The sequence below is a fragment of the Pygocentrus nattereri genome, chromosome 6, assembly GCF_015220715.1.
Source record: "Pygocentrus nattereri isolate fPygNat1 chromosome 6, fPygNat1.pri, whole genome shotgun sequence".
Classification (NCBI taxonomy): domain Eukaryota; kingdom Metazoa; phylum Chordata; class Actinopteri; order Characiformes; family Serrasalmidae; genus Pygocentrus; species Pygocentrus nattereri.
In genome coordinates this window covers 32,724,969-32,740,148 of record NC_051216.1, presented here as the reverse complement: position 1 = coordinate 32,740,148, position 15,180 = coordinate 32,724,969, and the positions used below count along the sequence as shown (strand labels likewise).

The 15,180-nt window shown below is 39.6% G+C and overlaps 1 protein-coding gene across 8 annotated transcripts in view; it reads right to left on the bottom strand.

Annotated features, from left to right (window-relative positions):
* Positions 1 to 5,556: 5,556 nt before the first annotated feature.
* The window catches only part of tbc1d4 (TBC1 domain family, member 4), a 42,864-nt gene continuing 33,240 nt past the window's right edge, over positions 5,557 to 15,180 (bottom strand). For 7 of the 8 annotated variants that reach the window (XM_017695191.2, XM_017695193.2, XM_037539259.1 and 4 more), the window contains 4 exons: positions 14,408 to 14,567; positions 13,186 to 13,355; positions 11,645 to 11,821; positions 5,557 to 10,058 (listed from right to left, as the gene is read on the bottom strand). In XM_017695191.2, the coding sequence (XP_017550680.1) occupies positions 9,828 to 10,058; positions 11,645 to 11,821; positions 13,186 to 13,355; positions 14,408 to 14,567 (738 nt within the window). In that variant the 3' untranslated portion in view covers positions 5,557 to 9,827. The remainder of the gene's footprint in view (positions 10,059 to 11,644; positions 11,822 to 13,185; positions 13,356 to 14,407; positions 14,568 to 15,180) is intronic. The other variant, XM_017695192.2, reaches the window with a different exon arrangement.

Genomic DNA, 15,180 nt, shown 5'->3' with positions numbered 1-15,180 from the left:
GCTTGCCTGGTCTGACTGGCATCTTCCCCCACCACCTGAACCAACTCACCACCAGGTGGTGATCAGTTGACAGCTCAGCTCCTCTCCATGTGTCATGTGTCCAAAACACATGGCCGCAAGTCCGCTGACACGACTACAAAGTCAATCATTGAACTGCGGCCTAGGGTGTCCTGGTGCCATGTGCACTTATGGACATCCTTGTGTTCAAACATGGTGTTCGTGATGGACAAACTGTGGTTTCCACAGAAGTCCAAAAACTGAACACCACTAGCATTCAGATCAGAGAGGCCATTCCTCCCAATCACACCCCTCCTGGTCTCACTGTCATTGCCCACGTGAGCGTTAAAGTCCCCCAGTAGGACAATAGAGTCTCCAGGAGGAGCACTTTCAAGCACCCTTTCCAAGGACTCTAAGAAGGCTGGGTACTCTGAACTGCTGTTCGGTGCATAAGCACAGACAGCAGTTAGGACCCGTTCCCCAACCCCAAGGCGTAGGGAAGCTACCCTCTCGTCCAACGGAGAAAACCCCAACATACAGGCACAGAGTTGAGGGGCTATGAGAAAGCCCACACCTGCCCGCCGCCTCTCACCATGGGCAACTACAGAAAAGAATAAAGTCCAGCCCCTCTCAAGGAGATTGGACCCAGAGCCCAAGCTGTGTGTTGAGGTGAGCCCGACTATATCTAGCCGGTATCTCTCAATCTCGCGCACCAACTCAGGCTCCTTCCCCACCAGTGAGGTAACGTTCCAAGTTCTAAAAGCCAGTTTCAGCAATCGAGGATCAGAACGCCAAGGCCCACGCCTTCGGACACTGCCCGATCCACAAAGCACCGAACCCCTACTACTGCCCCTCCCATTGGTGGTGGGTCGATGGGAGGGTGTTTATCAAATCTAACAATCAAATTTACAAAATTGTCCCATTACCCAAGGATGATACATTAGCCAACACAGGTTCAGTGTCCAAAGTTTGCTTCTTTAGTTTTGCTCTTCAGCTATTAGGCTAATGTAGCTAAAGAGTAATAAAAGCTTAGTATCAGCTATTAGCATCATGCTAACTGCCTGCTTCAATCATTCACACTTCCTAAAAGCATATAGAGGTCTTAAATCATCTCAATTACACTTGCTTATGTGGTTTCAAACACTAACTAATAACCTAGTAGTATCTATAAAAATGGGGAATTCATTCCATGAAAACAGTGCCTTTGAGTCGACATTACATTTATATATATATATATATATATATATATATATATATATATATATATATATATATATATAACCAGCCTGCAGCATTTTAGCGCCACCCATCCATCCATTTTCTAAGCCGCTTCTCCGTCAGGGTCGCAGGGGGGAGCTGGAGCCTATCCCAGCGGTCACTGGGCAGAAGGCAGGATACACCCTGGACAGGTCGCCAGTCCATCACAGGGCAGACAGACAGACACAGACAGTCACTCACACACTCACACCCAGGGGCTATTTAGCATGTCCAATTGGCCTGACTGCATGTCTTTGCACTGTGGGAGGAAACCGGAGAACCCAGAGGAAACCCACGCAGACACAGGGAGAACATGCAAACTCCACACAGAGAGGACCCTGGTCACCCAGCCGGGGAATCGAACCCAGGCCCTCCTCTCTGTGAGGCGACAGCACTACCTTTTAGCGCCACCCATTTCATTAAAAGGAGACTGTGTAACGTACTGCCATTTATGAAAATGGAGGTTTAAGAAAAGAGTGCCAATTCAGTCTACAAGTTTTAATTTACAACCATTTACATATGCATCCCGTCTACGCCATTTTAGCTCCACCCATTCATGCTGAAGTTATGTGTTTCAATCCACACTGCTGGTTTTGAGCCACAATACATGGCAGCAAATCAGAACAAATAAACAGATAAAAAATGATGCTTCAAAATGGCTGCTACTACTGTTTCAGCTGTGCTATTTATAAGACTTGAGTGTCATAAAACGCATAAACTATTTTCAGATTAATTTATGTGGTTTGAGGCAAGGGTGTGATGATTTAGGAATAAAGTTTTCAGTGCAAACCTATTGGTGACAAGCTTCCAATCGCTGTTGTCGGAAGAAAACCTTGTATCTCTATTTTTGATGATCTCTATTTTTACACGATTTGAAAACACCTGTTACTCTTTACACTGTGTATAAATTTCATGATGAATGGACTAAAAGAAATGAGCCAAAATAACTGGGGAAAAACTCTGCCTCATTGACTTACATAAAAGTAGAGTAGGTTTTTTCCTTCTCCTGTAAAGTTACTGGTTTGGAGATACAAGGTTTTGCTCTGACAACAGAGCATTACTTGCTATCCACATTTGCCTCTTAGCTGTATGGCAAATCCAAAAAAGAAAAAAGTGAACTTTGAATGACTAATCGGCAACATTTGGGATGAATACAGAAGTCCATGCTTCCTCCAACTGTGGAAGTATGGACTTCAAACCGGTCCTGCTTGGTTATATAAGCTAAGAAGCCAGACTGAGAATTATATAGGCCTTATAGGACTCATTACAACAACATACTTCAGCTTATACGCAAGGTACTACATTGCTGAGGGCGAGTCTTTGGTTTCTTTTTTCCAACTGTTCTTGCTCTCTGCAGTAGATACCAGTCTTCTCTGCCACAAGCCATGCAGTGAGAATCACCTTATAAGGCAGGAGGGAAACTTCCCTCCCTGCACAGCCATCTAACCTCACCAGCACCGCCCGCCAGATTCTAAGTCTAGCTCCATGACGGTGACCCTGAACCAGCCCTGCCCTCAAACACAGGCTTATAACTGCAGGGAGTAAGTTTTGTCCAGGTAAATGCTGAGTGAGAACCAGAAGGATAAATTCAATACAGGAGAATATAATAAGCAAGAGAACACAAAGAGACAAAGAAAGATTTGAGAAGTTCTTGTTGTTCCTTGTGTGTAATGTGGAAGTAGCAGTAAGTATGCTTAGAGTATTTTTCAATTAATCTTTCATTAATTACATTATAACATAATATATGCAATTTAGTTATATTTGACAGCATTTGAAAATGGTGTAATGTGGTGGGTAACACCTCTGCCTTCTATGCTGTAGAATGAGGTTCAATCCTTGCCTGGGTAACCACCCTAGACTATACCAATAAGAGTCCTTGGGCAAGACTCCTAACACCACCTTCGCCTACCTGTGTAAAATGATCAAATTGTACGTCGCTCTGGACAAGAGTCTGTCAAATGCCATAAATGCAAAAAAGCCCTTTAACGTATGTGGATATTTTATAATGAATGGCCAATAGAAATGGTCTAAATTTGCTTGGAATACAGTCCTGTTACATTAACATCCATGAAATAAAAGAGTTTTGCCTTTATTTACTTTTACTTGACCATTTTCCAATCTCTTTTTATCCCTTAGAACGGAACAGGCTGTTTTGCTGTGGTGCCTTTAAGGCTGGTTTTATTTTTATGCAACTTTAGTTGCTTGAAACTTAGAAACTAGAATCTTGCTTCTGACCATACCATCGTTCTTACCATTGCTACACCTACTCCAAGTAATTTACCTCTTCCCAAGTTATTGACTGGCAGGAGCAGATGTATTAAAGTTAAGTAAAGGACAGCACAGCCTGTTGGAAACAGGTTTGAAGGAAGCCATCTCTCCAGAACCAGGGATGGAGACCACTGATGTAAAGCCTCCTGCAACTCACTTGAAAGTCCCAACATTGCCATGTGCTTTAACAAGTTGTGAAAGTGTTGCACTAAGTTGAAAATGTCAATCAAAACAGCAAAAATACATTTCATGATCACATCAACTAACATACTTTAAAATTACAATCAATGTACAAGAAACTAAAACAAAAGATTTTTATTTATAAAGTTTGTTAAAAAGGATGCAATCCCCAAAGCAGTCTTAGCTGAAACCGTTCCTATAACATCCAAACTGCTGTAGGATGAATAGGCTGAATGTGCTGGTTCACAAAAACAGTAACTTTAAAACAGGCTGGTTTTTTTTCAATTTACTAGACTGCATTGAAAGGAGAGTGAATGGTACAATGGTACATCTGTAATAATGTTTACATACTACATCAAACTTTACTTACTAAAAAAAATGTTTTTATATGATATGGGCCCTTTAAAAAATCCATACAGGGAAAGCATGTCCTTCACAAGACTGCAGTTTACAGTGTTCCCAAGCACTCTACTGGCCTTTGACATTAGCTACTCCATTGTATATTTCTATGGTGGGGAGTGAAGACATGGTACAAAACAAACAGCAGTGATAAGGCCATGCAGAGGAAGCGTGTACGGCAATCCTTCCAGCATCCATCCAGGCATTCCCTTCCGCAGGAAGCACCCTCGCTCAGGAATATGCAGGGAATGTAACCTTTTGTTTAGAGTACGATATGCGCCGGGATGCTGCATGCCGAGCGGCACTTTCGAGCTTTCGCCAATAAAAAAGAGGCTTATCTAAACAGAGGGGTGAGCAGCACATTGTCTCCAGATCTCAGGGCAGGCCTAATGATTCACACGGCTCAACTCCCTGCTGTAAAGTCAGCCGTTATTTTCCAGCCGCCTCTGAGACAACACCCCTACACCTTCTCAACCAAACTCCAACCTGTGACAGCTCAGCGCGTTCATAAATCTATACTTATGAAAGCACTTATGTTTTTTTCGTAAATCAGAGCAAATTCATCTGAGAAGCACAGAACACTCCCTGGTCAGCCCATATGCACTACACAATTATTTATACCCCAAACTCATGATCTCATTGTGACACCACATGCAATAATGTAAATCACAACACAAAGACAGACATGATCCTTTTTAACCATATAATCATACTCAAACATTGCACAGTGTTCACCTAAGCTGACACTGGTAACGATGATTTGATACAGGTTATAGTGTGTTTCACAGCAATGATCAAATGATGAAGCCAAATCTAATCTCAACATATTCACTGAATGGCTACAGTGTAATGAAAACAGAACTAATTCAGCGGTGTCATTGGATAATAGTGATCTATGCATTTATATAAAACTGGACGAAAATCGTTTTTAAAAATATGTGCTTGGGAGCTGTAGAGAGAGCAATACATGCAGCTTTGAGAAGGGAAGACAAATCTCCCCAAAGACAAGAGGCAAAAGGCCCCCTTTAGCATACCGCCATAAATACATTTTCTTCACAAATACAATCTTGTTCACTGGCGTTTCACTGGCAATCAGCTATTAGCATTACATGCTACCTACAGATTGTTAGCTAGTATTGGGAAAAAACTTTTAGCAGTCTTGCGGAAAATGAGTTTTACAGACATTTTCATCACATGCACTAATTATTTGGACTTCTCCATTAAATGCTACAGCTTAGTATGTAGTGTGACCGTTACCTTATATTAATGTAATGATAAAGTCCTGTGACTGCTTCATTGGTCAAATCAAGGTTCAACCAGAAGTGCATATACTTCACATTTACCAAGCACAGAGTATTTAACATACAGGGGCTGTGGCAGTCCTCTATGCATGAACCTGTAAAGCAACAAAACTAACAGCCTTTTCTGAACACCACCATTACACTTCCAGGCAGCCAGTTTTCCATTTTTTAATATTTTTTTGATTTTCAAAAGACATTTTCCAAACTTTGGCAAAGAGGTTGAAGTATGAAAAGAGTGAAGGACATTCTTAACAGAAGATGGACATCTTGAGTCCATGACCCTCTAACACACAAGTAGATGGAGTGTGCTGATTGTACTGTAATGGTAATCAAAAAATAAACATGAAGCAGTGCAAACAGTGACAGTGTAACACATACACCTACTAGACAGAGAGGAAAAAAAGACCATAATATGGACCTTCACACTGTGATCATGTATCAAGTTTTATGAAAAACAAAAACAGGTTGTATTTTGGCACCGTCTATACAAAGCAACAGAAAGCATGACTTAACATGTCAGTGCACCACTGCAGCTCATGGCATGTGATGTACTCTATTTAACATCAGCATTATGCTAGTTTAATTAGCATACATACTTCAATGCCTATATAAAGTAACACTTCACATATTCACAGAAAGAGCAGAAATGTGTGAACTGGTTAAAAGGGGAATTCCACAGATTTTTTCCATATATTCCACATGGTTTTGCAACAGTTAATATGTTTACAAGAGAGGCTCCCAGAGAAACTTGAGTCAGAATTGTTCACAGCGGTGGTGATGGGAACCAGACACCTGAAGGGTTTAATGCCTCTAAAAGCTGCCTCACACAAAGCTATTTTTAAATGATAATTTTGTAAAAAGCTTTTGGCCTAAAATATAGTTTTTAAATTCTTTTCAGGGTGGAGAAGCACATGGAGGACCTTGTAAAGCAAAATAGTCCCAAAAGAAACCACTATTTTATCTACAAATTGCCACTGTCCAAAAACAGTTTTTGCATTCATGTGATTGTTTTTTTTCTACTTTTATTTTATTCTACTTCATTGGAGCACAGAAGCTGCCTGTGAAAATTTCATTATTAGACCAACAGAAATGCTACAATACCTTAGATGAAAAGTAAAGAACATGTTGCCCTCATGTGTAAAGCTACTTGTTTTTCTTTGGACAGCGAGAAAGATTAAGAACTCATTAAGAAGGTTCACTAGCTGTTTTGAATACGAAATAAGAGGAATTTCGCTCCGCTGTATAGATCATCTAACTCCACTGCAAAAAAAGTAGAGTCCTGTCAAAGACTGTCATAAGCAGAATTCTTTGAAAATCTGAGGATTTTTCCCCTTTAACAGTTTTGCACACCCACTCACAGTGGTATGGACAGACTGACACAGGACAGAATGCCCATGTTTGCTGTAGGTTCATGTTGAAATTTGCAATGAATCACAATAACAACAACTAAGCCCTTGATTAAAGGACAACTGTGACATTTGGGCAAACACGCATCACTTGGATAACCTGCAGTAAATGCGAGGAGACATTTCAGGATTGAAATGAATCTTTCTATGAGAAATGTAGGAGACACAGAATGTCTTACCAGCTGTGTAGAACAGCAGCCAAGGGTACCAGAGGGATTCCAAAACAAAGACTCAAAACTGCATAAAAATTGCGTTAATCTTTCCGGGTGGAATTATTTGCTATCAATATGGTAACAAGTGGCTCTGAAAGCCATCAAGTTAAAAGTGTCATTCCAATTATCTTCTGTAATGCGTTTTAAATTCGCCTCTCACCAGCACACCTCCTTGATTGTGCACCAATTTGCTCCTGTAAGCTGAACTGCAGTGTTGCCTGTTCCTTGGCAATTAAGATGGAGCTGATATATAATCTAATATCAGTATAAGAGGCAACTTCTGTTCCAAGCTTCAAAGGATGAAGTGGAGCCAACTGTTTCTAGCCTTTTACGTCAGACCAACACCTGTAATACCTCTGAGTGTTTAAAGCACAAAAAAGTCACTGTTGGCCTTCCTCAACACACATTTCTTTTTCAAAACAAACGAAAACAGACAAAGAAAAAAGTTTTACAATTTCTCAAAAGATATGTAGTTCTTTCTGCGTAGTTTCTTTATAATCACAAAAAAAAACAACCATAACTAACCCACCTGCAACATTTCAGTTCTATGGCAGCAACAATGGAAGCAACTCTACCTTCAAAAATCACTGAAGGTAAAAGCATATTGGACAGCTGGAAGGCACATAGTCAACATACCTAATATTTTCATTATGAAATGGTTGTAAAAGTATAATAAGATTACTTAACTTATTTCTAGATGTCTTAAATGCTTTAAGTAATTTTACCTACAGAAATATTCTTATTTTGTTGTAGGTTTCAGGATAGAATGCAGTCAATTTTGCTTAATACAAAAAAAACAATACTTGAACCCAGTAAAACCAAAAGAACACCAATGGAATGACAATTTCTATCAATGAAATGACTTAAAACAGGTAAAAATGTCTAGAAACAAGTTAAATAATCCCAAAATGAGAAATAGACATACTGCCCAGATTTAAGACAATTTCACGTCTTTTTTTGCAACATATGAAACAGAAAATTATCTTACAAATCAATGAGTGTTTTATCAGACAATCACATGCTATTCAGTGCATCATCACTTAGAGAGAGATATACACCATGATTCAATTTCATTTGTACATGAATAGCACTATATAACATTTTCACCTCTTGCTCAACAGTTGCACATGAATGGTTCTCTGCTGGTCATTCAGCTGAACCAGCCTTATGAAAACATTAGAATAAAGAGTAACCTGCATGTTTGACCTTAGTAAACCTACATATTGCTTCAGCAAGTGACTCTGGAAAACACATTTACTAAGCTGAAGTACCAGCATACAAATGAACTTATCACACTCCACACCTACAACCGTTAAGTAATGTTCATTCCTCTTAATATTTTATGAAAATTTAATAGAAAAAATGTCTGCTCATCACACCCTTTAGGGCAGGGAGAACGGGAGGGAGCTTTACACAGATTCACTCGATCCATGTTAAATAGCTGCACTCCACTGACATGGTGGCAGCTGGAGGGTCCTTCTCTGAGACAAGCTGCATACTGAAGTACTTTATCAACAGGGGAAAAAAAACAAGATTTTTTGCAAATTAAGGGCACAACATTTTGCATAGCTACAACAGCTATTGAGCATTCATTAACAATGCGTGACATTGACATAAATCATTTATAAGGCTTCACTGACAGATTACTTCTGAAGCAAGAGGCTTTTCAGCAACTAAGACACTGAGGAGAGTTACGAGAAGTCATGCACTCTGCACGCACACATGATGTTAAACATAATATTTGTGCAAATGTCAAGCACAATTTTGGAGTTTGGATTCACACATAACACAAGACGCAATTCACTCCTGGACACAAAAACAAGCTTTTGGACGTTTTTTGAGTTGTCAGAATAGGTTTTGTTTCTGAATTTCTATAAGCATAACTGCAGGATTTATCATCTTTATGAAATACTCTCAGATGGTGAATCGCACTATGCAACTAGCACACCAGCGGACTCACTTTTTGTCCCTTTGACCCGATTAATTTGCCTTGAAGTAACAGGTGAACTGCCAGAGAGGCGTAACAGTTTGGAGAGCAGGTTAAATTTCGATGACACTGGTAAGTCAGAGCGGAAACTCAGAGGCAGTTTCATTTCCTCCTTGAACTTTGGGTTAAGCTCTTTCAGCACAGTTGTCAATCTGACGGGGCTAAATATTTTGGTTTCTCTCAGTTGATTGAGTCACTGTCCCTTTTGTTGTGTTCCATCAGCTCTTTATAAGCTTTAGTGAGCGCAAAGAAAAAAAAAAGTGTTTCTGTCTGCCGCTCCCAAAACGTACACCAGCATCAAGGCAGTGTTCCTCAATATGCACACCGTCATGCTGTTCTTTGGAAAGAAAATACATTCGTATCGTTTTCAAGTATTTTCAACACAAGCTGAGATTGTAGCAAAGCTTACACTGAGGCCACCACCCTACATTAAAAACGCAGTGAATAAAGCATAGTGGACTGGAGCAAATTCTCATTTCTCACCCTCGTTTCCTTAGAGGCATTTTTTATGGCCATGGAAGTTTGTATACTCCATATACTTGTTTGACATGGACTGAATCAATTGCAGAAGGCTACATATACTGGTTACACTCCCACTCCAAAAACACCCTCTCACCGAAGCCATGGTCATACCAGTAGGTGCCTAAAGTTCCATAGTCTATATGGATGCATCAGCCCCTAAAAGCTATGATGGCGAACCATGGAGATGTATGTTGGGAAGACTGCTCAACTCCACCTGGTAGTCACCTCAAACCCTCAGTTTTCCTCCATCAATAGATTTGACACTCCAGTGTGCAAGTTCCTCATCGTGCAGGCCGAATCACGGTTTATTGCCGGCTCCTTTGGTTTTGCTGTTACTGCTGGACTTCAGTTGGGTCATCTCAACATTGGTGGCGACGTCTTGAGGGAGGCTGCTGCGCATGCGCTCAATGGTCTTCTGGTAGGAAGCCTTCTCTTGCTCCAGTGAGCGGATCAGGTGCTTCATCTGACTCTCGCGGGCCAGAAAGCTTTCCACGCTGCTCTCCAAACTCTGGATCTTCACCCGCGCCGCCTGCCACAAACATCAAGTGTTAGAAATACTTAATAGGGAACGAAAATGCTACATATTCTGCTACAATGTTTTTCACAGAGCGCTAAAGAAAACCAAATCACTTTTAACTACCAAAGTTAAACCTTCATTTAATATGTGCTAGATAAATAAAGTAACCTTTTATCTTGCTCCATTTACTCTTATTGTTAGTGTTGGGGGTGATTTCGTACAAAATAATGCATTAAAGTGATCTGATTACTGTGTCCTGTAACAAAGTAGTAACTAACACATTACAGTTTAAGTTCTTGTGATCACTCTGCAGTTAGTGTCTTTATATTAATTATATTACTTACATGTTTCTAACAAAGTAATATTAATTACGTGTGATGCATTGAATTCATAAATATCCTCTACATAGAATACTGGTGTCTGTCCTGGTGGTTATTTGCCTTTGTAAATGTGAAATGGCAGGGACAGTGACAGTCCTTTGAAATGAAATTTACTGGGATTGGCTTTTTTTCCCCAAAAATCTCCTGAAGGGCAGAGATTTGTTTTGGTTTCAGAGAGTAACCCTGAAGTAAAGTAATGAGAAATTAGATTACTTTATACAGTAATTAATAGGTTAAGAACATAACAGGTAGAGCAATCCCATTGCAGTCTGAGAGATATAAGAGTAATTTGCAATGTATTAGTTTTTAATTACCCAAACACCTGTATGTTGAGTAAATGCAACACTGATTGACATCATGTTGTTATTTTTAACAGGTAGGCTTTACGAAGGAATTTCTTCTTAGGAGCTGTTGGTGAATGAGGCCCCATGCTATTAGCTAGTTAATCAGATTACGAAATAAAATAAAGCTTCGCATGCTTTTGTTGCCCGTTTCAATCACATTCTGTAAAAGGCACTTCAGTCTCAAGATAACTGTAGGTCCCTACTATTACTGGACTATCTGCAGGTCTGTCTGCAGTCAGGTGGAGACACTTGAGACCAGACTCATGTTCGTTAGCAACCACAGGGTGGAGAGAATGAGACATTAAGATGGATGGTGTCTGGCTGAAGACTGATTCTTTTATTAAGATCATCTGTCAAGGTTTCTCTTTTAGTGTGTAAATCGAAGCCCTATACTGTTCAGTGACACTTTGCCATTCTGTAATAAATTCTGATCCATAGCACCATTTCTTGTCTTTAGTTCTTCACAACTAACAGTGAAAAACAAAACCCAAGTCTCAAGTAGCTACACATAAATTTAGGAGATCTCAAGCTGCTTCTTAAAACCTGGCCAAAAGAATGGAACAAAAATAGACTACCATATCTGCAAGTGAATATATCTGCAAGGGTTCCCAAAAGTCTGGCTCAAGAGAAGAATCATTGGCAGAACATGCCTTGGCAGTGACGTTTGAATTGTGCTCGTTTGTTTTGAAGAACTCAGCGAGGAGTTGTGTAATGCTGCCACCTACTGGCATATGGGATATACACACAAGGGCTCTATGGTTCCTGCACATTTCTACAATAAAAATAAATTCAAGTACTTATTTTTCCAAAAAGTTATCACATAGAAGAATCATTTATAGATGATTTTAAAATATATTTAATTTAAAAAAATCACCTGTAGTTTCTCCAGAAGCTCCATATTTTGCTTCTTTAGCTGGGCATTGGTCTTCTCTAGCTTGTCCAGTCTGTCTGAGTCCTCTGAAACTGGAGGGCCATCCATCATCTCATCCTGAAGAACATGGTACTCCACCTCATAGGCATGCAGCTGCTTGGAGATGTCCATCTCTAAAGCCTGACAAACAACAGAGCATTCTAGACATTTGTTTATTTCCCTCAGGGATCAGTAAAATATATCTGCCTACTATGAGTGATGAAAGACATATCACTCTTTGTAGAATCCCATGGTATTCAAGAAGTCCAAGACAAAACAAAACTCATGGTCAGAAGAGGAGTGTGCAGTAAAATGAGAGAGAACTAAAAGTTCCTCTTATCACTTTAGACATGGCTTACATGATTTGAGTGACACATAATAGGCAATACCTCTGGATTACTTTAAAGGCACTCTTTAGTTATATTTGTTCAGCAAACAGTCACATGGTTTTATAATCTTGTTCCTGTGACAAAATGCTGAAAACAAGGTGTGGTTTTCTGATTTAAGCCACATCAACTTAGAATTTATATTTATATATTTATATATATATATATATATAAATTTTTTTTTTCTTTTTTTTTTTTTTTTTTCTTTTTTATATAATCAACTTACAATTTACATTACAGAACCTCCCTTGATAAAACTACTCTACTTCCAATAGTGCTTTAGTTTCACAGGATTTATTACTCAGCCAGCTAACTTTAAACTTAGTTCAGAGGTGGATCCCTCTGGTTAAATATTTCACAAATTGCTGCATTTTATAATTTTTTTTTGTACTTTTTGTTCCTTGTTGCACCGTGTTGTTCCTGGAGGAACGTAATTTCACTCCACTGTGTACTTGTACATAGATGGAATGACAACAAAAGCCTCTCGACTCTTGACTTGATCTATTCATTTGTTTTATAGTACACATAAATTAAGATAAGATCAATCACAAATAGGAAGAATATATCACTGCTGTCGGAACCAAAACCTTGTATCTCTATTTTTGTCATTTTTCAGTTCTTAACATAATTTGAAAATGCCTTTACATTGGTTCCAATGACTTACATTAAAAGTAATGTAGGTTTTTTTCTTCTCCTGTAAAGCTACCTGTTTGGAGATTTTGTTTTGGTTTTGTTCCGACAACATCGATATGCTAAAGCAACTGCCAAAAAGCAACCCTGTTAATACATGGGCAGCACAACAACATTACTTTCTGCTGTTATAATTGCTTTTTTCATATTTATGTAATATCAATACTTGGTCCCCCACTCAAAACTTAGTCTCAACTCTTAATGCAACCGATTGTTCACTGAAACATTCTTGCTTCTATGTGCATGCACATGGAAATTAATCATAGCTAATCCAGGGTTCACAGAGAAAGCTGTTAACCACTATTGCAAAATGAATTAACCACAGCTGCAAGGTTGTCGGGACTTCGTAAAGCTGAAACATTAGTCAGGAACCCCGACTCAGTCAAACATGCTTTGCGATACTGGCCCCAGTTCTCAAAGGCTTTCTACCTTAGCGATTGTCTCTTCCATCTGCTTCCGTGTGAGGGTGGGGATGGTGCTTTTAAGGTAGTCAACGATGCTCTCAAAGCTGTCACACTCCAGTATCTCTCCCTCGTGGCTGCTCAGAAGACAAAGGGCCACCTTAAAAATCACCTCCGTGCCCTGGACAAACAGGAGGTCTACCAAACACAGCATATATACATAATGAGAAACATTCAGGCAGTAACAAGTAAGTTTCATTACTTTGCCAAAAAATGTTACCATACTCATATGGACTGTTTCACTCCTTATGACATAAGTGAGTGTGGTTCCTGCACATTTCCCTAACTTGTTATGTGCAAAAGTCAGAGACCACCATTCCTTTTTTTTTTTTTTTTAAATTTACAGTCAAAAGGCTATTAAGTGAAGTGTCAGGAAAACATATTAAACAGAGAAGTAAACATTTAAACAACTAAATATAATTTTAAGTTTCATTATTGAATGTTTCCACTCTTCGCCTTTCTTGCAGTTTCCATTTATTTCTGGAGAATTCAGTTTTTCAAAGAATTCTGCAGGGAAATTTTGCACCCCTCTGAAGGTCAGTCTTAGAAGTTGGTTGCATTTTCTGCTTCACATTCAATAATGCGGAGATCTGAACTCTGAGGTAGTAACTTCTTTGTTCTGAGAACACCAGCAGCTTCAATGTTTTCTTATTTTGTCTACTTCTTTTCTTGACAGCCACACATCCTTTCAGACTCTGAAATGTTTTAGATCTGAAGCAAAAGTGGAGCTTTATTTTCTCCTCTCTCTTAAAGATTAAAAGCTTTAAGTACTATTTATTTGATGATGACAGTTTTGGTGGTTTCACGTATCGTTTTGACTTCACCTTCCTTGTACAATTGGGTAATTTTATATCTAATTCTCTAATTCTCCTTAGATACATGTCTCCTGAAAAATAAAAAAATTGTCTCTGATCAGCCCCACCCCTTCACACAAAGCCAGACAGTCAGATTGCGACATTTCCTTAAATTCTCCAGCACTGATTTCCGTACATGACAGTAGAATCATTTACACTGGACCATAGCAATCCTGTTTCCTACTGGTTTAGAACTTGGTCCCATTTAGAGTCTTCTCTCAGGGGTCATCCCTACTGACTGCACTTTAATTTAGTATTCTTTACACCTGGCTGTGAACACCCAAAGATTTAATGTGCACTGTACACATCGCTCAAGCTGCAAGCAGGCTTACATACCAAAGATACGGGAGACAAAGCCCAAGGGGAACTGTGAGGCAAAGAGCGTGAGGAACCAGGGTGCAGCGTACAGGCTTGGGCTGATCTCGTGCTCCTCCAGGTGTGAGTACAGGCCACGGTGATAATCATGCAGCAGCCGCGACAACTGGTACATCTGGATCTACAAAAAGAGAGAAAGGGAGAGTGTGAGTGCACCCACACTAAGCATGATGAGTTCTGTCCAGGAGAAGTACACGAGGGCTGCTTATGCTTCTGGCTCTCTTGCCAGCCTGGAGGATTAAACATTAGCGCAGTTGATGAATAACCAGAGAGGAACAGCTGAAGACGGAAGGCTAACAGAGGAATCAGTGTAGGAGGTTTGGGGAAGAGGTGGGGTAAAAATGAGTAAGTGCATGTTGTTTGCTTTTGAAAGCTGAGAGAACACAGCTGAGAGGCGTACCACCGCGGGTGGGGGGGGGTGGCGGGGGGTTGGCGTTGGTGGTTAGGTTGGCATGCCGTTAATGCTTTACTAATGAAGAATACTTGTTGCAGTCGTAGAAAATCCTCTAAATTCTAACTTTACAGGAAAAAGAAAAAAATGTAACAATCTGATAATGTAACCTAAAAACATAAAAAGGTGCACTTTATTCACAAAGCTACAGGACACCTACATAAGCTTTTCATGACAACTGGCATAAACCTACAGATATTTATAAAACCTTATTAAGTGCCAGTTATCATAACACTGCCTGAGGTGAAAAGAGCCTTTATAACAGCATTTTGGAATAAGCTTA